Raw genomic sequence first — 21,263 nt, forward strand, 5'->3', positions numbered from 1 at the left:
TCTTTTTGTGTGTCTGTCTGAGTGTCTGTGTGTCTGCCTGTCTGTGTGTCTGTAGCCACATCACGTTGTTCCGTCTTATGCCAGTCCTCGTTATGCCAGTCCTCGTTGACCTCAACCCCCCCAGCACACGCTTCCATCCTACGATGCCAACAGGGCCCCAGCGTATCCACAGTGTTCCTTCTGCTCTGTGTGTGAAGTGCTCTCTGCGTTAGAGCTGTGCCAGTTTGCGAAAGGCTCTTCAGCCGTGAAACACCGACGTAGACCCATGATGCCCTGAACAGGAATGCGCTATGTTCTGCCCTGTGTGCTAAACATTATAGGAAGAGGAGCTCCTGATCATTTGCTGTACTTCGTCTTTCTCTATAAACGTGGCGCATACTTTACATTTTAAGGTTTTGGACAGTGAAAGCAAGCATTTCTTACTAAATGCTAAGACGATTTGATTAAGCAATAAGGCTGGAGGGGGTGTGTTATATGGCTGATGTATCATGGCTAAGAGCTGTTTAATGCCGACACATTGCTGAGTGCCTGGACACAACGCAGCATAGACGTCTTATATAGGCAGTATAACCTGCCCGACAAGCCTCATTGCTTTTATTAACCAGTTCCAACTAGAAGAGTCAATTAAACATTTTGTTATGAATAAACGCGATGTTTAACGGTGTCATATACCACAATTATCTGGCCATCAGCCTCCTGTGTTCAATAAACTGTACTAATGTTATTGTGTTGACATCATATATACTGTAGCTGTCCCTAACCTCTGTTTAACCATGACTTGTTTTTCTGTTTCCATGGCAGCCAAGGAGCAGTACCACATCCCAGGTTTGTTTTTCGGTTTTCTATATCCTGTATATCCTGATCTGTCTTGGACTGTTGGAGTTGCTCATGTGGGAAATAGATAGTTTGTAAAATAAACTGTCACTTCTGTTTTATTTCAAGGCATGTTAGAAGCTGAACAATAAATGTCGATGCATATGAAAATAATATAGTGTGCTGTGTCTGGGTTGCAAAGTTGTGGTAACTTTTAAAATACCCAGATTTTCCAGGATACCAAATTTCTTGCTGATGACCAGAACATTTTCAAACAGGATTCCTGGAGGACCTGGAAACTTTTCGAAAGTACCAAACATTTTGTATCCCAGAATCCATGTGTTTTTCGTAAATGGGATGCAGGGCTGCCTATACGTCAAGAACATTGCACCAGTAAATGAAAGGTCATCGGTTCAAATCCCAGAGCGTGCAATAATGATGAAAGACAGTTAACCCTAATGGCTCCCAGGTCGTTGCATTGAATCTCTTCTTAGCATACTTACCTGGTAAAATATTTGAGAAATAAAACATAAATACAGTATGTTCTTTGTGATAGTACAGTATTGTATAGAAAATGGACTTTAAAACGTTTGCTACAGCAGGAAATAAGCCAACAGGAAATCAAAATCATTATGTGGAATTGAATTCATTGACATCTCTGTGGTGGTTGATTCATTCTTCACCTTGTGTAATATAAAAGCAGAAAATAAACCTCCGAATCCTTTCTGAGCTGCTCCGACACACTGACCTAACAGCCTGGGTGATGAATGGGACATCCTCCGTGTGTGTGTGTGTGTGTTGAATGTGTCCAGGTGCTGAAGACACCCGTCTGAATAATGAGTGTAACAGCAAACCAGTGTGTCCTGCCAAGTGTCGCTGCGAAGCCAACGTAGTGGACTGTTCCAACCTTCGTTTGGTCAAGTTCCCCGAGCACCTTCCTGCCTCTACCGTCGAGCTGTAAGGACACGCACGCGCGCACGCACGCACACGCACACAGACCCTTTAACAGTGGACGGTGTGGACGAGCACGCTCCGGGTTTTACACTGCCGGTGCCCGGGGATTTGCACACACAGTCACGTTTGTCCTCACGCACGGTTTTTCTCTGTGCGGCTGCCCGTCTGAGGTTGTTGTGTCGTCCCGTCTCAGGCGTCTCAACAACAACGACATCTCGGTGCTGGAAGCGACCGGCGTCTTCAAGACCCTCTCCCAGCTCAAGAAAATGTACGTGAACCATCAGCGTCCGTGTTTTTGTTTGGTGACGGTCACACGCTTTAGGGTAGTGCGTGCGGGTCAGTTTGGAGAGCGTGGTGCCATGGTTGTGTCCGTTCCCTACCTCTGACCAGCACAAAAGACGTATGACAATGATGGTGTATTCAGGCACCTCTGAGGGTCACTCTGGGTCAGAGCGTCTGCTCTGTTACTCAGACGGGACTGTAGTAACAGCACCAGTGTAAACCATGAATACATCCGCTGTAAGGTGGAGTGTACCAACAGAAGGCGTGTCACCTGTGTTTTTCAGTAACCTTAGCAACAACAAGATCTCTGAGATTGAGGACGGGGTGTTTGAGGGGGCGTGGTCTGTAGTAGAGCTGCACCTGACAGCCAATCACCTGGACTCTGTCAGAGGAACCATGTTCCGGGGCATGGGCAGCCTCCGCATGTTGTGAGTCATGGTCTTCATCATCATCATCATCATCAACACACCTGCTGTCACCATGATGACTCTCTCGCCTACTTTGTCAGATTATTTTTATCACTGTAATTATTGTTGTTACAATGGTGTATAACTGTCATGATCTACAACATTAATGATAATTGACCTTGTTGAAATTAAATGCTGTCCTTGCCAATGACTGACAGGTCTTTCTTTCGCTTTGCCCCCCCCCCCCCCCCCCCTTGCTTTCTCCCTTTCTTTCTGCTTTAGGATGTTAAGGAACAATCGTATCAGCTGTATCCATAACAGCAGCTTCACTGGTCTGACCAACGTCCGCCTCTTGTCTCTCTATGACAACCAGCTTAACACCATCATGCCCGGGGCATTCGACACACTGCCCAACCTGTCCACACTGTAAGACCAACACACTACCCAACCTGTCCACTCTGTAAGACCAACACACTACCCAACCTGTCTACACTATAAGACCAACACACTGCCCAACCTGTCCACACTGTAAGACCAACACACTGCCCAACCTGTCCACACTGTAAGACCAACACACTGCCCAACCTGTCCACACTGTAAGACCAACACACTACCCAACCTGTCCACACTGTAAGACCAACACACTACCCAACCTGTCCACACTGTAAGACCAACACACTACCACACCACCCAACTTCTCTCTCTGTGTCTCTCAGTAACCTGCTGGCCAACCCGTTTAACTGTGACTGTCGCCTGGCCTGGCTGGGGGCGTGGCTTCGCTCTCGGCGAATCGTGACAGGCAACCCCCGTTGCCAGAGCCCCTCCTTCCTCAGGGAGATCCCCCTGCAGGACGTTGCTGCGCCCGACTTCCGCTGCGAGGACGGTACGACACACGCACGCAGAGTTCCTACCATGTCACGGATTGACCGTGAGACTGATTGAAGCCTTCTTACATAACTGTCCTCCTTAATGGCACCGCCCCCCATGTGACCATTCCCCTAAATGGACCCGCCCCTTGCCCCTCCCCCAGGTGCCGTGTTGGAGGACGGCAGCTGCGTGGCCCGTCCCCAGTGTCCCGGTGAATGTACCTGCACGGAGACGGTGGTTCGCTGCAGCAATAAGCACCTACAGGGCCTGCCCAGGGGGCTGCCCCGCAACGTCACCGAACTGTACGTCATAGGCTGGGGGTCAGGGGTCAACGGTCAAGGGTTAGGTTGCGCTTACAAGCACCTTTTAGCCCTGCCCTCAAGGGGCGTGATAACTCAGCGTTACCGGACAGAAAGTCTTAAGTCAGGGGTTACAGATCAGGGGTTATAACTCTACCTCACCAAACTAATTTTGGGCTCAATGTTAGCATAGCGGTATAACTACTGTTAAGCTTGAGGTTTACCGTTGGTGCATACTGTTAGCCTGTTTTACCCTGTTCAACCAGTACACTGTGTCTCCTTCTCTGCACCCCCTTTCACCTCAGGTATCTGGACGGGAACCAGTTCAGCATGGTGCCCAAAGAGCTGTCCACCTTCAAACATCTGCAGTTGGTGTGAGTAAACCAGAACGCCGATTAGGTTTAACCAGTGTTAGTGAACGATAACTGTTTTTGTCTCCGGTGTTAGTTAACCAGAACTGGGTCTGTCTAGGTTAAGGTGGTGTTAGTTAACCTGAACTGGGTCTGTCTAGGTTAATGTGGTGTTAGTTAACCAGAACTGGGTCTGTCTAGGTTAATGTGGTGTTAGTTAACCAGAACTGGGTCTGTCTAGGTTAATGTGGTGTTAGTTAACCAGAACTGGGTCTGTCTAGGTTAATGTGGTGTTAGTTAACCTGAACTAGGTCTGTCTAGGTTTATCTGGTGTTAGTTAACCAGAACTGGGTCTGTCTAGGTTAATGTGGTGTTAGTTAACCAGAACTGGGTCTGTCTAGGTTAAGGTGGTGTTAGTTAACCTGAACTGGGTCTGTCTAGGTTAATGTGGTGTTAGTTAACCAGAACTGGGTCTGTCTAGGTTAATGTGGTGTTAGTTAACCAGAACTGGGTCTGTCTAGGTTAATGTGATGTTAGTTAACCAGAACTGGGTCTGTCTAGGTTAATGTGGTGTTAGTTAACCAGAACTGGGTCTGTCTAGGTTAATGTGGTGTTAGTTAACCAGAACTGGGTCTGTCTAGGTTAATGTGGTGTTAGTTAACCTGAACTAGGTCTGTCTAGGTTTATCTGGCGTTAGTTAACCAGAACTGGGTTTATCCAACTCTGTAGGAACATGGCCTGTGACAGTTGTAGCGTTTTCTTTGCAGTATGTCTTGCAATCATGGCCAGCAGAGGGAGCTATAGATCCTGCAACCCACACACACATCCACCCCAGAGTGTAGGGTGTGCTCACATTCATCCACACAGTAACAGCAGTGAATACGGTGCAGGGGTCGTCTCTGGTCTGGAGAGTCCGATACGTATTAAACTGCTAGTACAATATGACGTTGTTGCAAATGGCACGCTATTCTCAGGCAGTGCACTAGTTTTGACTAGGACCCTATGCCCTATCTGTTCACTATGTAGCATTCCATTTGTGACTAGGTCATAGTATCACTGCAGTTTCAGTGCAATATGGCCCTTGTTGCTAACAGGATGTAAAATATTGACTGTTTGTATGGTGAGGTCGTTGCTGAACCTGTATTGATCGTTTTTAACCCCTTCGTTACAGAGATCTTAGTAACAATAGAATCAGCTCCCTGTCCAATTCCTCGTTCGCCAACATGACCCAACTTACCACTCTGTGAGTCTTCACGCACGTACACACGCACACACACGTACACACACACACACACACACACACGCACCCAACCAACATAACAATGACAGCCCACCGTCCAATAAACAAATGTTACGTTTCCCAGCATCCTGAGTTATAACTCTCTGCGCTGTGTCCCACCGATGGCTCTGGGTGGACTACGCTCTCTCAGACTGCTGTAAGAAAACACACACGCGCGCACATGAAAGAACACACACACCCACACAGACATGTGCGGACAGCCAATGATGATTTCTGCCTCTCCGTCCCAGATCTCTCCATGGCAATGACATCTCTGAACTACAGGAGGGCATCTTCAGTGATGTGGCTTCTCTGTCTCACCTGTAAGTATTGTGCGTGTGTGTGTGTGTGTGTCGTATCCCCACTGCAACTCATTGATGACACGCTCTCCATCTCTTCACTCTGTCAGAGCCGAGTGCTTTACGAATGAGGGGGTATGATATTGGATTAGCATTAAAGATACGCACGAGTGAGTCGATGTGTGTGCATAATGATGCGTGACCCGTTTGGGACGACCAATAAGGGTCGGGGGCGGAACCGTGGAGGCCAAGAGGAGGCAGGGAGAAGGGAGATCGATAGAGAGGGGTGAGAACAGAGAGAGAAAGTTAGAGAAGGACAGAGCGAGAGAAGGAGAGAGAGGAGCTAGGGTGTGGAGAGGAGAAGAGAGGGATCATGTGACTTCCAATGCTCTGTATCAGCTGACCTTGTGTCAGACGGAGAGGAACAACCTACCAGCTGTTTGTTATTGAATACATTATCATTACCAATACCTCACATACTGTCAGATGTCCTGCGACGTCCTTTAAGATTTCCCAGAGGTTTCCAGACGTTTCAGCGTCCCCGCGTAGCGACCCGTCGGTTAACTGAGTCGTGGGGGGTTTGGGGCGAAGTTGGAAGTCGCACTTCGCTACAAAAATTGCTTCTGTCCTCGGCTGGCGATGCCCAAGCCCTCATAGACTCCAGAATGGGAAACATACAGATAGGCATGCATCCTCGAACCTTCTTTACTGAGAAACCATCAGACATGCCCTCCGTGTGTTGCAGTACATTGGACTCGCACAAGAGGGCGCTCTCTCCCCTCTAAGGCTGAATGTCAGGTGGAAAACACTTGGCCCAAACCCCTAAATCAAGACGGACACTTGGCTGCCGCCCCAGAAGTCCTTCATTAAGTGTCCGCTTGACGAGGGGGGTGTGAGGAGTGAACGCTCACCCTGCCGGATGCAACACAAATCACAAAGAGCCGGCCTGTCCTGGCCGAGCTGATTTTCATCCGCCCTCACCGTCTGCTTGGCCGGGTGACTTCCCCGTTCCGCCCCGAACCGCTTTCCCCCCGACCTTTGACCCCGCCCGACCTCTGTCCCCCAGGGCGATCGGCGCCAACCCCCTGTACTGTGACTGCCGTCTCCGTTGGCTGTCTGACTGGGTGAAGAGTGGTTACAAGGAGCCTGGCATCGCCCGCTGTGCCGGACCGACGGGCATGGAGGGAAAACTACTTCTTACCACCCCTGGGACCAAGTTCGAATGTCTGGGTAAGGGGGGGGTAAGGGGGGGTGAGGGGGGGGTTGTGGTGGGAGTTGTAAAAATGGACTGAAGGGGAAGAATGATGCTAGAAGTGAGATCGATGGGAACTAACTCCGCGAAATAGTACTGCTGGGTGATCCGAAAAAACATAATAAATTGGTCGATAATATAATGAGACTTTTAGCAAAAAGTTTTTGTTTATTTTACAATCCGTGGAAACTGTGAGGACAGAGAGGGGGTTCAGCATTTTTGTGAAACATCACAGCACAGTGGAAAAATGTGTATCAGTTAGAAATCTAAATTGTATGGTCTTTAGAGATAGACGGGAGGGGTTGAGGATAGAAGAAGGATGGGACTAAATAAAAATAGAAAGTCTGTATATGATGTCGTATGTACAGGCTGGAAGTAGAAACTTAAGTGTTGTGGTACATTAGTTTATTCCAATTAGGGGACGGATGGTTGGGTTAAGGGAAAACCTGAAACAGAATAACAAAGAAGGAAAAGATATGTTCAAAAGGGGATTGTAAGCAACAGAAGCCACAGAATATCCACAAATGTAAAGCTGATCCCCCCCAAAATAGAAAGAAGAAGAAACGGATAGAGGTCGGGAGGTCGCTCTCCATCCCGTCCCGGTTGGGCTTGGTACCATGCCAAGGTTCTGTGTTCTGTCCCCACTGGGGGTCCAGTACAAAAAAAGGAAAAACGCATCTATCCACTTATCGTTGGCTCTCATTAGTTCTGGGACACCAGGTGGGTGTAATTAAAGTGGAGGTAGAGCAGAAAGCCTTGGGGTTGGGGTGAATGTCACTGGAAAAGAGCCTCTGCAAAAATAAGACGAGGAAATGAAATGCTCAGAAAAAAGAGCCAAGGATTGTCATTTTCTTCTCTTTGGATTCCAGAAAGATCCTGCAAACAGGGACCCTGGTACTCTCACTCCTCTGTCTTCCCACTCTCCTTTTCCTGTCCTTCTCTCTCACTCCTCTGTCTTCCCACTCTCCTTTTCCTGTCCTTCTCTCTCACTCCTCTGTCTTCCCACTCTCCTTTTCCTGTCCTTCTCTCTCACTCCTCTGTCTTCCCACTCTCCTTTTCCTGTCCTTCTCTCTCTTCTCTCTCTGCTTACTCTCTTTTAACCTCTTCTCTCTCCTCTCCCCCGATATTCTCTCTCTTCTGCCTTGTTTCTCTCGTCCAAACGCCAAGCTGCATTTAGTAACTGGAATAAACTACCAGAAGATCTTAGAGGTGCCCCAAACGTATCCATTTTTAAATCCAGGTTAAAAACACTTCTCTTTTCATGTGCCTATGACTGAGCACTGAAACCTAACCACACTGTTTAGCCTTACAGCTTTTATAGCTTCCTATATCTTCATCCTGTTTTTATTCTATTTCTATCTTCTTATTCTTTTATTATTATGATGTGTCTCCGTCCTGTCTCTCTCCCGGGTTAACTCTCCGTCCTGTCTCTCTCCCGGGTTAACTCTCCGTCCTGTCTCTCTCCCGGGTTAACTCTCCGTCCTGTCTCTCTCCCGGGTTAACTCTCCGTCCTGTCTCTCTCCCGGGTTAACTCTCCGTCCTGTCTCTCTCCCGGGTTAACTCTCCGTCCTGTCTCTCTCCCGGGTTAACTCTCCGTCCTGTCTCTCTCCCGGGTTAACTCTCCGTCCTGTCTCTCTCCCGGGTTAACTCCGTCCTGTCTCTCTCCCGGGTTAACTCTCCGTCCTGTCTCTCTCCCGGGTTAACTCTCCGTCCTGTCTCTCTCCCGGGTTAACTCTCCGTCCTGTCTCTCTCCCGGGTTAACTCTCCGTCCTGTCTCTCTCCCGGGTTAACTCTCCGTCCTGTCTCTCTCCCGGGTTAACTCTCCGTCCTGTCTCTCTCCCGGGTTAACTCTCCGTCCTGTCTCTCTCCCGGGTTAACTCTCCGTCCTGTCTCTCTCCCGGGTTAACTCTCCGTCCTGTCTCTCTCCCGGGTTAACTCTCCGTCCTGTCTCTCTCCCGGGTTAACTCTCCGTCCTGTCTCTCTCCCGGGTTAACTCTCCGTCCTGTCTCTCTCCCGGGTTAACTCTCCGTCCTGTCTCTCTCCCGGGTTAACTCTCCGTCCTGTCTCTCTCCCGGGTTAACTCTCCGTCCTGTCTCTCTCCCGGGTTAACTCTCCGTCCTGTCTCTCTCCCGGGTTAACTCTCCGTCCTGTCTCTCTCCCGGGTTAACTCTCCGTCCTGTCTCTCTCCCGGGTTAACTCTCCGTCCTGTCTCTCTCCCGGGTTAACTCTCCGTCCTGTCTCTCTCCCGGGTTAACTCTCCGTCCTGTCTCTCTCCCGGGTTAACTCTCCGTCCTGTCTCTCTCCCGGGTTAACTCTCCGTCCTGTCTCTCTCCCGGGTTAACTCTCCGTCCTGTCTCCCTCCCAGGTCCAGTGGAGCCGTCGGTCCAGGCCAGGTGCAGTCCATGCGTGTCCTCTCCGTGTCAGAACCAGGGCGTGTGTCAGTCTGACCCGGCAGAACTCTACGCATGTGTGTGCGTGGCCGGCTTCACGGTAACCACTGACTGTTGCCCCACCCCCCCCCCCCCCCCCACACACACACACACACACACACAGTCGCCCCGGAGCGTTAATCTACACCCATGTGGTCGTACACAATGAGACACGCTGGCATCTAACGATACCACTGTACATTACTGAACATGGAGCGTTGTGGTTATGGCGTCGGACCGATACCTGCAAGGTCACCGGTTCAAATCCCCAAGCCGGCGAGTCGGGATAGTGAGTCGCTGTGCCCTTGAGCAAGGAACATGGTCCTAATTGTTTGTGCAGTGCTTGGTGACCACTGAACAACCATGAAAACCTTTAAATACACACTGAACGAGGGGGCTGGTTGTATGGTGAACCGAACCAATGATGTGATCACATTGTTAGCGTTGCTGCGATGAGCTGCAGGGGAAAGTAGCCTGAATCCTTCAGTCAGACATCCACGCTGCAGAATCTCAATGTCAAGCCAGTCTGTTTTAAATGTATCACCATTGCTTGCGAGCACCAGAGCTTTAAAAAACTCCCACTTCAGCAAGTGCAACGTGGTCTATACTAGACCGGTACCTGTCAACATTCTCAGTCGGCTCTCGTTGGCTTTGTTCGCTTTGATCAATTTGAACATATCGGGAGGGTCTTGAAGAGCTCAAAGATGGCCATGGGCAGGACTCAGATTACGTGTCTGACCCTGACATTTAACAAGCGTCTGTGAGGGACATGCGCCCCATGAAGACAGTGATTTAGGGGCCCACTCTCCCATCTCATTGTCCCATGTATGCCAGTCACAGCTTTGGACAAGAGCGTCTGCTCAATTATTAATAAGACATACATTGGAAAAACGAATGTAATGATGTTAATTTGTTGAAAAGCCTGATTTGGTTATGATACAGCAGTGTTTCTTAATCCTGGTCTTCGTGGCCCAAAGGGGGGGCACGTTTTTGTTTTTGCCCAGGCACCCACAGACCTGATTCAAACTACAGGCTTAATGATAGGTTGATCACGTCAATCTGGTGTGTGGGTGGTAGGGCGACATTTGAAACAGCCGCGTGAGTGCCTGGGCAAAAACAAAAACGTGACCCCCTTTGGGTCCCGAGGACCAGGATTAAGAAACGCTGTAACACAGAATAAGACCATGGTGAATAATAAGATGCCACATCAAATGCATAACATTGTTTCCTCCACACAGTGCAGTATTGATTGTGTTTCTGTGTGTGTCTGTGCCCATGTGTGTGTGTGTGTCTGTATGTATGTGTGTGTGTGTGTGTCTGTGTGCCCATGTGCATGTGTGTGTGTGTGTCTGTATGTGTGTGTGTGTCTGTGTCTGTGTGTGGGTGTGTGTGTGTGTGTGTCTGTGTGCATGCGTGTGCGTGTGTGTTTGTCTGTGTCTATGTGTGTGTGCGTGTGCGTGTGTGTGTGTGTGTGTCTGTGTCTGTATGTGTGTGTGTGTGTGTGTGTGTCTGTGTCTGTATCTGCATGTATGTGTGTGTGTGTGTGTGTCTGTATCTGTATGTGTGTGTGGGTGTGTCTGTGTGTGTGTGTGTGTGTGTGTGTGTGTGCATGTGTGTATGTCAGGGTAAGTACTGTGAGACACCAGTGGATGTGTGTGCCAGCAATCCATGTACTAATGGAGGAACCTGCATCAGCGACGAACAGACCAGAGGTTTCAGGTACGATTATACACACTATATAATGACTAAATAAATGACACACACACACACACACACACTGACCAGTTTATTGTTGTCCGCCAGTTGTTCGTGCCTGGTAGGTTTCCACGGCTCCTTCTGCGAGGTGGACATTGACGACTGCGAGGACCACGGGTGTGAGAATGGCGCCACCTGTGTGGACGGAGTGGGTAACTACACCTGCTTCTGTCCACCCTTCTACATAGGTACAGTACAGCGCCTGACAGGTCTTCTCTGCGCCCTTTTCCTTTTAATGTATGAATACAGTTGAAGACAGTGAGTTAGTGAGGAAGAACGTTTTGAAGTTGTTAATACTTCTCTATCTCCCCCTCAATATCCCTCTCTCACTCTCTCTCTCGCTCTCTCTTTCTATCTCCCTCTCGCTCTCTCTATTCTGTCTCCCTCTTTTCCACAGGCTTGCTGTGTGAGGAAGAGGAGGATGTATGTTCTTCAGGTAGAAACCCCTGTCAGCAACACTCAACCTGCCTCAGCACTGCTACAGGACCCAGGTAACTACACACGGACGCACGCACGCACGCGCATAGATGTTTGGACCGTTTGGACCATCTACATTCCTGTTCCATGTCCTGAGAGTGTGTGTGTGTTCCAGGTGTGTGTGTGCCCCAGGCTACGTCGGAGACGACTGCAGTGTGGACTACGATGAGTGTGACGACCATGACTGTCAGAACGGAGCGGTGTGTGTGGACCAGGTGGACGGATACACGTGCACTTGTCCTCCGGGATATAGGTGAGACACACACACACACACTGTTCCTGGCCTCTTGGACAGCAAGCCCCCATCCTGTTGACTACATTATTACAACAGAAGCACCTCAATCACCCCCCTCCCCTTCACCCCCCCCCCCTGCAGCGGCGAGCTGTGCGAGGTGTTCCCTCCTCCGCCGTCTCCCTGTCAGCTGGCCCCATGTCAAAACGGCGCCCCCTGTGCGGACAGAGGGGGCGCTGCGCTGTGCCAGTGTCTGCCCGGGTTCGAGGGCGTCCGCTGCGAAAAGCTTGTCAGTGTGAACTTTGTAGACAGAGACTCGTACCTACAGCTCTCCGACCTGAAGAACTGGCCGCAGGCTAACATCACCCTACAGGTACCAGCAAACACGCACACACACACACACACCTGTACAGCACACATAGGAAAACACACACGCGCGCGCATGCACTCGTGCACTAGCCTCAGGCCAATATCACACTGTAAGTAATAATTGACGTACACACACACCTATACAGCACACACGCAAACATGCACACGGATCAGAAAGCGCACACACCTTTACACACACACACACACACACACACTTCTACCTCCATATGTTAGGGTGTCTGACCGGTGTGTGTTTCCCAGGTGTCGACAGCAGAGGATAACGGTGTTCTGCTTTACAATGGAGACAACGAACCAATGGCTGTGGAGCTTCATGAAGGTCATGTCAGGGTCAGCTACAAACCTGGTAGTCAGCCTGGACACGCTATCTACAGGTATAATACATGCCTTCTACACGCTATATATGGGTATAATACATGCCTTCTACACGCTATCTACAGGTATAATACATGCCTTCTACGTGCTATACATGGGTATAATACTTGCCTTCTACACGCTATCTACAGGTATAATACATGCCTTCTACACGCTATATATGGGTATAATACATGCCTTCTACATGCTATCTACAGGTATAATACATGCCTTCTACACGCTATCTACAGGTATAATACATGCCTTCTACATACTATATATGGGTATAATACATGCCTTCTACACACTATCTACAGGTATAATACATGCCTTCTATACGCTATATATGGGTATAATACATGCCTTCTACATGCTATCTACAGGTATAATACATGCCTTCTACACGCTATCTACAGGTATAACACATGCCTTCTACATACTATATATGGGTATAATACATGCCTTCTACACACTATCTACAGGTATAATACACGCCTTCTACATGCCTTATATGGGTATAATACATGCCTTCTAAACATTATATATGGGTATAATACATGCCTTCTACACGCTATCTACAGGTATAATACATACATGCCTTCTACATTCTATCTACAGGTATAATACATGCCTTCTACACACTATATACAGGTATAATACATGCCTTCTACACACAATATACAGGTATAATACATGCCTTCTACACGCAATATACAGGTATAATACATGCCTTCTACACACTATATACAGGTATAATACATGCCTTCTACACGCAATATACAGTTTTAATACATGCTTTCTACATGCAATATATGGGTATAATACATGCCTTCTACACGCAATATTTGGGTATAATACATGCCTTCTACATGCTATATATAGTATGGGTATAATACATGCCTTCTACATGCTATATATAGTATGGGTATAAAACATGCCTTCTACACGCTATCTACAAGTATTATACATGCCTTTTACACACTATATACAGGTATAATACACATGTTCTACAATCTATCAAACAATACACACAATATCAATATGTTGCATTTTTGTCATTAAGCAGATGCTCCTATCCAGAGTGACATACAATTAGTGGCAACATTTTAGGAAGTCAGGTGGAACAAACACAAACGTAATATTAGTAAATACGTTATAATCAATGAATTAGTTATTAGCAAAGTCAGTGCTGGAAACGAAGACCGTACAAATAATAAACCTCATCAACGCACAGTTGACCTGTAACCCTTGACCTCTGGTATGGCCATAGCACTGAGACGGTGAATGACGGGCGTTTTCACACGGTGGAGCTGGTGACCTTTGACCGGACGATGAACCTGTCTGTGGACGGGGGGGCCCCCACCACTCTGGATAGTCTGGGAGGGGTCCGCCCCCTGTCTGGCCAGGCACCCTTATACGTCGGGGGTAAGACATGACCCCTAACCACCCTATTGTAGATAAAAGTATCATACATGGGAAATAACTAGCGTGTGTGCGTGCGTGTGCGTGCGCATGTGAGAGGTAGATTGGGGCAACAGATCCTATTGGTTGGAGCACCGGGCCGGTGACCAGATATAACAACCTTAAGCTTCGGTGGCTACTAATAAGAACGTCTTGTGAATGGCTGAAAGGGAAAATGCATCTCCTCTTCAACCCCCCACCCCCCAGGTATGCCAGAGGTACCCCACTCCTCCCTGAGTGTCTTCCAGCCCTACAACTCCTCCAGTTTCCACGGCTGCATCAGGAACCTGTACATCAACCATGAGCTGCAGGACTTCACCCAGACCACAATGAAGGTCTGTCTGTTTGTGTATCTGTCTGTCTGTCCGTCTGTCTGTCTGTCTGTGTCAATTTTGGAAACTTGCACATCTTGACATAATAATTCTTCAAGAGCAGATGACAAACGTTGGTTTTCGGACTCCGTTCACGACCAGTGTTTTTCCAATTCAAATGTTTTCGAAGTGCATCACCTTCCGGATGCCTGCTGTGTAATGTGTTGTGCCAATAAAGTTTTGATTTGAACATGCTTGGGGAATAATGTCTGGGTTTTGGTTTCGGCAAAGCCGGGGGTGGTGCCGGGGTGCCAGCCGTGCAGGAAGCTGTTCTGCCTCCACGGGGTGTGCCAACCCGATGGTGCCCAGGGACCCCTCTGTCACTGCCAGCCCGGCTGGGCCGGCCCACACTGTGACCAGCCAATAGGAGGAGGGCTCGGGGGAGATTTTGCCCCGGCGACGGCAGCTGTTCCGTGCCAGGAGAACAAGTGAGTGCTGTTGGCGACGGGTTACTTCGATGTTTGCTACACGACGGCTCATGAGCAAGTTGTGGTGGGCTGAATTTAAGTTGATTTCATGATGTTTTGTTGTTTTTTTGGGGGGGAAATTTCATTTTTGATGTGCTGGTTTCTTTTCTCCTCCCCTTTCCCCCCCTCTGCTTCTCCCACCTCCCCATGTCAGGTGTGCGCGCGGCGCTTGTGTGGCACTGGATGTTCAGTCATACAGGTGTGAGTGTGCTGAGGGATGGCGCGGCCCCCTGTGTAACCAACAGGGGGAGCTACCGGCGCTGACGGTGCCAGCTGAGCCAGTCGAAGGTGTGTGCGCGTGTTGTCTTAGCGACAGGGATGTGTGTGTGTGTGTGTGTGTACAACAGGCTGACCCTCTCGACCTCTCACCTCTTGACCTCCAGTGGAGTCGGCCTGTCGTGGCGTGGCGGTGCGCGACTTCCACTGGGTGCAGCGCGGCCGCGCCCACTGCCAGACGACGCGGCCCTTCTCCTGGGTGGAGTGCCGCGGGGGCTGCCGGCTCGGCGGGACGGAGAACGCAGGCACGTGCTGCGCCCCCCTGAGGGTGCGTCGCCGGCGCTACACCTTCGAGTGCGACGACGGCACCTCGTTCACCCAGGACGTGGAGAAAGCGGTTGAGTGCGGCTGTAAGGAGTGTGTGTAGAGCCGTCGTGGTGGTACATACACGTACACACACACACACACACACACATACTGTCGAGTGCATTGAGCTGAAGAGGAATTTACTGAAAACACTGTAAGGAAAATATATTTATGAGAAATGCAGACTTTTTATGTGTGTCGTGAACAACAGTTTGTATAGGACAGTTCTGCCCTGCCATGGATGGCCATCCAACACAGAAGCCGTAACCCTCATCTTCATGATCTTTCGTTGTCAAATACATCTATCTGCAGAAAGCATACTGTGGCACCACAAGTGGTGATGTGATTTTTTAAAAGGGATGACAGTTACTTGATTTACAGTGTAATGTTTAACTTTGTCTACTGTATAGTCCTTAAAGTTCCATATTTAGACTGGAGTCTGACACGGACATAAAACCTAAGTCTACTTAAATAAAAACAAAATCTAAATGTCAACCCCCGTTAAAAGTGTGTAAAATGTTTTCTGTTTTTGGAAGCACTGTTGCAGCAACAGTTTTGCGTTCAAAATGAATCTTCCCCGCTCCTTCGCTTTCCAATCGCGCTAGAGTGTTTTACCAGTGTTTTGCTTTGAACAGCTTCAGAAAGTTCTAAAAATATATATTTTTTGATATTGTAAAGATATTTCAATGGCACAGTGATTCACAGCACTATTTAGCGCTTGTTTTTCTCACAACAAAAAACGTAGTACAACTGTACAGGATGTTTGCAACCGGGTTTTTGCTAGCTCCAATCTGTGTTTGTCGATTTGCTTAAGGAGACGATCCCATCCCTTAGCGGTGCCGATCGAGGACAGGTGAAGCATTTTCTTCATGACAGTTGAATCTGCTCTGGCTTCTGTTGTCCAATGTAAATCCAGAACCTGTGAAAATAATCCACAAGGGATAACGTATTGGTGAAACATTATCCAATTATTCCAATATTACAGGAGATGTTCTGGATATTTTTCGGAAATCTGTGTGTGCACGTCCCAACGGCGTTAAACAGAGAGGGCAGGCGACTGTGGGAGGAGGGGCATTTCTGGGGAGCGGTAGAGTCACTTCGGCCTGGTTTAAAGAGTCGGACGTAGGGGCGTTTTGGAGCCCATCTGTCGCTGAACAAACGTTCTGTTTACGAGTTTATGCCGGAAACTTCCTGAATATGTGTAATGGTCAATAGTTGAGTTGTGCCATTGAGTAACCTCCTCCTCCGGCATGTGTGGAGTATTATCAGAAGTTAGCCAAAATCCGTCCCACACAGAAATGACAATATCTTTATTTATATTGTGGTATCACTAAAACAGAAAACGTCATAACATTTGCATTGTTTTAGTTTGATTTTGTTTTTTGTTTTCACATAGCGATGTTTCAGTTTTCTTTCGTAACGCTAACTTAGCTTTAAGTAGCCCCTTTGTATAATGATACAATATGGTAACTGCCTAACAGATTGTATATTATTGTTTTTCATTTTTGACAGTATTTTTATATGTTGAAATGTGTGTTTGCGGGGATCTTGGTATGGGATATAGAGAGATATACACTGTCATTGTATCCAGTCTTTAACGTTACAGGATATTTTGATGAATAGGTTGGGTAACATTTCATTTGGATTGCCAGTCTGTAATGGATTGTTTCCACCCTGCCTGATTGTCATCTTAAAGGCATTGTGGTTTCCGGTGGCATGGTTCCACTGAGCCGACGTGTGTGGCATTTGGCCGGTGCCCCCACAAACGCCTTTAAGAATGACTGTGAGTGTGACTCTGGGCCTGATGCTGCCAAAACGTGTTAGTTACACCCGCCCTACTGTCAGCCCTGAACACAGTGTTCTCATGGAAATGTTAAATACTACTATGGTTATTAAACTTTGTCTATCTACTTGATGAATATAATATCAACGATTTGCTTCAGATAATGCGTAGTGATTTTTTTTTATTTATTTCAATAAAATACTTCTGTTCACTTCAAATGGAGTGCGTGTGTGTGTATGTGTGTGCGCATGCCTGTGTGTGAGAGACCGTACACCATTATATGAATGTGTTAGCACAGTGTTGAGTACCAGGGAGAGGAGGTCATTATGTCAACAAGCTATGACTGGTCTTTGTCAACGAGCTATGACTGGTCTAAAGCAGTGAGCTATGACTGGCCTAAGGCAGTGAGCTATGACTGGCCTAAGGCAGTGAGCTATGACTGGCCTAAGGCAGTGAGCTATGACTGGTCTAAGGCAGTGAGCTATGACTGGCCTAAGGTAGTGAGCTATGACTGGTCTTAAACAAAAAGCACTGGGGTGTATACCCTGCCGTCCAGCTGATTTGCATTTTAAGAGTTTCAGCATAGTGCATCTATTTAGTGTTCAGTTTGGAATCTAGTGTTCATCTAGTGTTCATTCTCATTAGTGTCTCTGGGACAGGTGGCCATTCACTCAGGACGACAGCACAGGGAAACTGTTCGAAGGGGCTAAGATTTCTGGCTGACTGTTTGACCGCAACGCCCGTCTGACCATTTTCTGAGCAGCGGGTCACCGTGGCTGTCGGGGTCAACGATGACCTTTGACCTCCTTGCCCCGGGGTCAAAGGGCAGGTGGGCCACCGTACATTGTGTTGCGCGGTGGCCCTGAGTGGATAGACTCAAAGGAGTCGGAGGAAGGGGCGGTCGGAGGTGATTGACGCGTGAGGACGGGCCGAGATATTTTAGTTTTCCCAGGTGCCGCGAGTCGCACATCCCCCCTGCTGGGCCCTCAGAGTGTTCGCTGAGGGGTTGTCCTCCCACCTGACATCGTGGGTGATGATGGATCCCGGGAGTTTAAATGCTTCAGCCCAACTGACAGCTGAGAACTCAATCGTAAGTGGGGGAGTTCTTGTCAAGATCCGGGTAATTTTGACATAACCGCGCCGCCCGGCTAGTCCCCCTCTCTGGGGACCATGGGATGGCGGAGGGGTAGGGGATTATGGGAACCTGAAGGGGGGTAGAGGATTATGGGAACCTGAAGGGGGGAACCAAGAGGGGGCTGGTCGTAAACTGTCCAGGTGAGTAAGCAGTCTTCATGGGTCCAATCCGCAGATCAACTGGTTTAATTTGTTCTACCGTGCAAGACTTAACAGTTTCAACTTAGATACGACATCATTTTTGGTTCCAGTCTGTGTACCTGGTAGTCACAACACACATCACCGAGTCTGAAAACAGGGAAACAGCGAGAGAGAATGCGCAAACTGCTTTGCTTCGTGGTATTTGGAGGAAGAACGTATATTAATCTGATGGCGCAGTGCGTACTTGTAAATGAAATATATACTTATATCAGGAAGGACATATGGTTGGGTGCTATACAAGTATGCCCAAATACTGGCTCATTGGATGATAGGGAGTGCAGATAATTGTTTTAAAATGCATTGTGAAATGTCGCTGGTTTATCTCCCAAATCCTATCACAACACATATATAGCTATTATGCATTATTACACAATGTTTTGATTTCTCTGGTGGACCACAAGTTAAATCAGGGTGACAGTGTTTCTTTTTTTTTACCCACTAATAGAATATGGGATTTAACCAAACAGACTGAAGTTCCATGATTTTTATTGCCTAGGTTGATTTACCCTGTTATTGCAAGCTGAGAATGAAGCTGCTATAGAGAGATTTCATAGAAAAGAGATGTGTGAGAGAAAGACAGGTGGGAGAAGTTGACCGGATGACAACCGAAGCGGATGAGCGGGATTGAGCGGAGGACAGCTTGGAAGGATGAAGGTGGAGGTGAGAGAGGGAGGGGGAGAAATAAATGTCATGTTCCTTGCAATTTGTCCCTACCCTATGATCTCCTCCTCTGGCGGGTTTTGAGAAGGAGACGAGGAGAGAGCAGCAGACACAAGGAGCATGCACATGAATATCTCCTGGGTGAAGAGAGAGAACGGGACAGAGAGAGAGATTGCGGGAAAGACAAGATAGAGAGAAATATAGAAAGAGGCGGAGAGAAAAAAGATGGAGAGAGGGAGGAGAGACCCCGGCTCCCTGGTTGGTGTCTAGTGGACCCGGAGGATGAAAACAGTCCCAAAGCCCGGAGTTCAGGCTGTTTAATGAAACTGTGATTTATGCGTAACCTCGTAACCATAAAACATAATATATACCCCCCTTCTGTGTGACAGCCAGATATACCCTTAGCTCTGAGACCGCACACACACACACACACACTCACACACACACACACACCTGCAAAATTGTACAAACGCAGGCGGCGCGCGCACACCCGCGCACACACCCACACAAAGACGTGCGCACACAGACATAATCAAACACACACACACACACACACACACACACAAAGACGTGCGCACACAGACATAATCAAACACACACACACACACACACACCCACACAAAGACGTGCGCACACAGACATAATCAAACACACACACACACACACACACAAAGACGTGCGCACACAGACATAATCAAACACACACACACACACACAAACACCATCCCCCCTCGCCAGCATTTGTACCCCCTTCCCCCTCCCTTTAAAGAGGGATAAAATCATACCCCCCCCCCCCCCCCCCCCCCCCACAAAAGCACCTCCACCGCCAGCCGACCCCCAATACCAATAAAGCCTGTCGACTGTCACCTTCGGAGAGGCCGCACAAAAGAAAAAGAAACAAAGAAACCAGGCTCCCTCTGAAAACACATTTTAATATCCACTCCAGATTTGCCTTATAGCCTCCATAGACAGAACGCACAGGGGCAGAGCGTGCACGGTATGGCGCTGTACACCAGAGAGACGTCGTTAGCTTGTCCTTTTCGCGCACAATTCGATTTAGTGTTTTTGAGCCGGGACCACGCAGTGTGAAAATGGCACCTCAGCATTCCGATCCTACGGAATACTCTTTGTCTTAGGAAGCCTGAAACTGGCTGATTTGAGCGTGATCTAAATACCTTGCCAAAATTGATCTAAAAAGCATTTGAAAGGCAGGGTCAGTAATATATGCTTCTTCCCAGTCTCATCCAGACTCACAGAAATAACTCTGTACTATTAAGTCTCAACTACCAGGTTCTTTCAACCAACAGAGTTACATGGGATCCGCGTAAAACGTTCAGTGGAAAGGGTTCTACGTGGAACCCGGTAAGGGTCCTTCAGAGGGATCTCCAGTGTTAATATTTGTTAGCACCGGATGGCCATTTATCATCACACACCCATCTGACAAATGTCCAGAGCCTAATCAAACAGACAACATAATGAAAAAAGTCAAATTAATCGAGTTTTAATTAACCACAGTTTTTACCTCCATCTCAGAGCTCATTAGCATGAAGTCTAAAGTCGTATTAATTCACACCGACAAGGGTATCTTTCATCTGATTATGGTAAAAATATTTTGTTGCAGCCCTTAACAATAATGAATTATGTCTGCATGACGCTATCCTAAAACATCCAATATAAATGCAGGCACATACATAATATTATCATACGGTATCATTATGCCACTAAACGCAAAGAAACTGATTCCATCCAATCACAATAAAAGAAATGTAAGTTTGAACCTCTGTATGTGGCATCTGACATTGAAAGAGATCTCTTCCAACGCAAAAAATCATGCCTTTAAAAGCTGCATAGTCTGCTCCCCAGCATGCTGCGCTATATATAAATGTAAATATATACATATATATATATACATATATATATATATATATATATATATATATATACTAGCTCTAGTTTAGGAATGGATTTCAATGCAAAGACATTGGTAAGTAGGTGTTCTAAAAAGCCTGGAATAAAAACGACTCATATTCATGAATAGTACACACACACACAAACATACAGACAAACACACACACAAACATACAGACACACACACAGGCACAAAGACACACACACAGGCACACACACACAGACACACACACAGGCACAAAGACACACACACAGGCACA

At 47.8% G+C, this 21,263-nt stretch overlaps 1 protein-coding gene across 1 annotated transcript in view; it reads left to right on the forward strand.

The window, feature by feature from the left end:
• The window catches only part of LOC105006880 (slit homolog 1 protein), a 58,632-nt gene extending 41,341 nt beyond the window's left edge, over positions 1-17,291 (forward strand). The window contains exons 15-38 of the mRNA XM_034294501.1: positions 802-825; positions 1,626-1,770; positions 1,961-2,035; positions 2,334-2,477; positions 2,739-2,882; positions 3,173-3,339; positions 3,487-3,625; positions 3,928-3,996; positions 5,144-5,215; positions 5,337-5,408; positions 5,503-5,574; positions 6,617-6,780; positions 9,168-9,292; positions 10,856-10,950; positions 11,035-11,174; positions 11,384-11,477; positions 11,579-11,716; positions 11,840-12,068; positions 12,326-12,456; positions 13,707-13,861; positions 14,105-14,232; positions 14,500-14,696; positions 14,890-15,023; positions 15,119-17,291. Of these exons, the coding sequence (XP_034150392.1) occupies positions 802-825; positions 1,626-1,770; positions 1,961-2,035; positions 2,334-2,477; positions 2,739-2,882; positions 3,173-3,339; positions 3,487-3,625; positions 3,928-3,996; positions 5,144-5,215; positions 5,337-5,408; positions 5,503-5,574; positions 6,617-6,780; positions 9,168-9,292; positions 10,856-10,950; positions 11,035-11,174; positions 11,384-11,477; positions 11,579-11,716; positions 11,840-12,068; positions 12,326-12,456; positions 13,707-13,861; positions 14,105-14,232; positions 14,500-14,696; positions 14,890-15,023; positions 15,119-15,378 (3,113 nt within the window). The 3' untranslated portion in view covers positions 15,379-17,291. The remainder of the gene's footprint in view (positions 1-801; positions 826-1,625; positions 1,771-1,960; positions 2,036-2,333; positions 2,478-2,738; positions 2,883-3,172; positions 3,340-3,486; positions 3,626-3,927; positions 3,997-5,143; positions 5,216-5,336; positions 5,409-5,502; positions 5,575-6,616; positions 6,781-9,167; positions 9,293-10,855; positions 10,951-11,034; positions 11,175-11,383; positions 11,478-11,578; positions 11,717-11,839; positions 12,069-12,325; positions 12,457-13,706; positions 13,862-14,104; positions 14,233-14,499; positions 14,697-14,889; positions 15,024-15,118) is intronic.
• The last annotated feature ends 3,972 nt before the right edge of the window (positions 17,292-21,263 follow it).

Source organism: Esox lucius, chromosome 9 (genome assembly GCF_011004845.1).
Source record: "Esox lucius isolate fEsoLuc1 chromosome 9, fEsoLuc1.pri, whole genome shotgun sequence".
Taxonomy (NCBI): domain Eukaryota; kingdom Metazoa; phylum Chordata; class Actinopteri; order Esociformes; family Esocidae; genus Esox; species Esox lucius.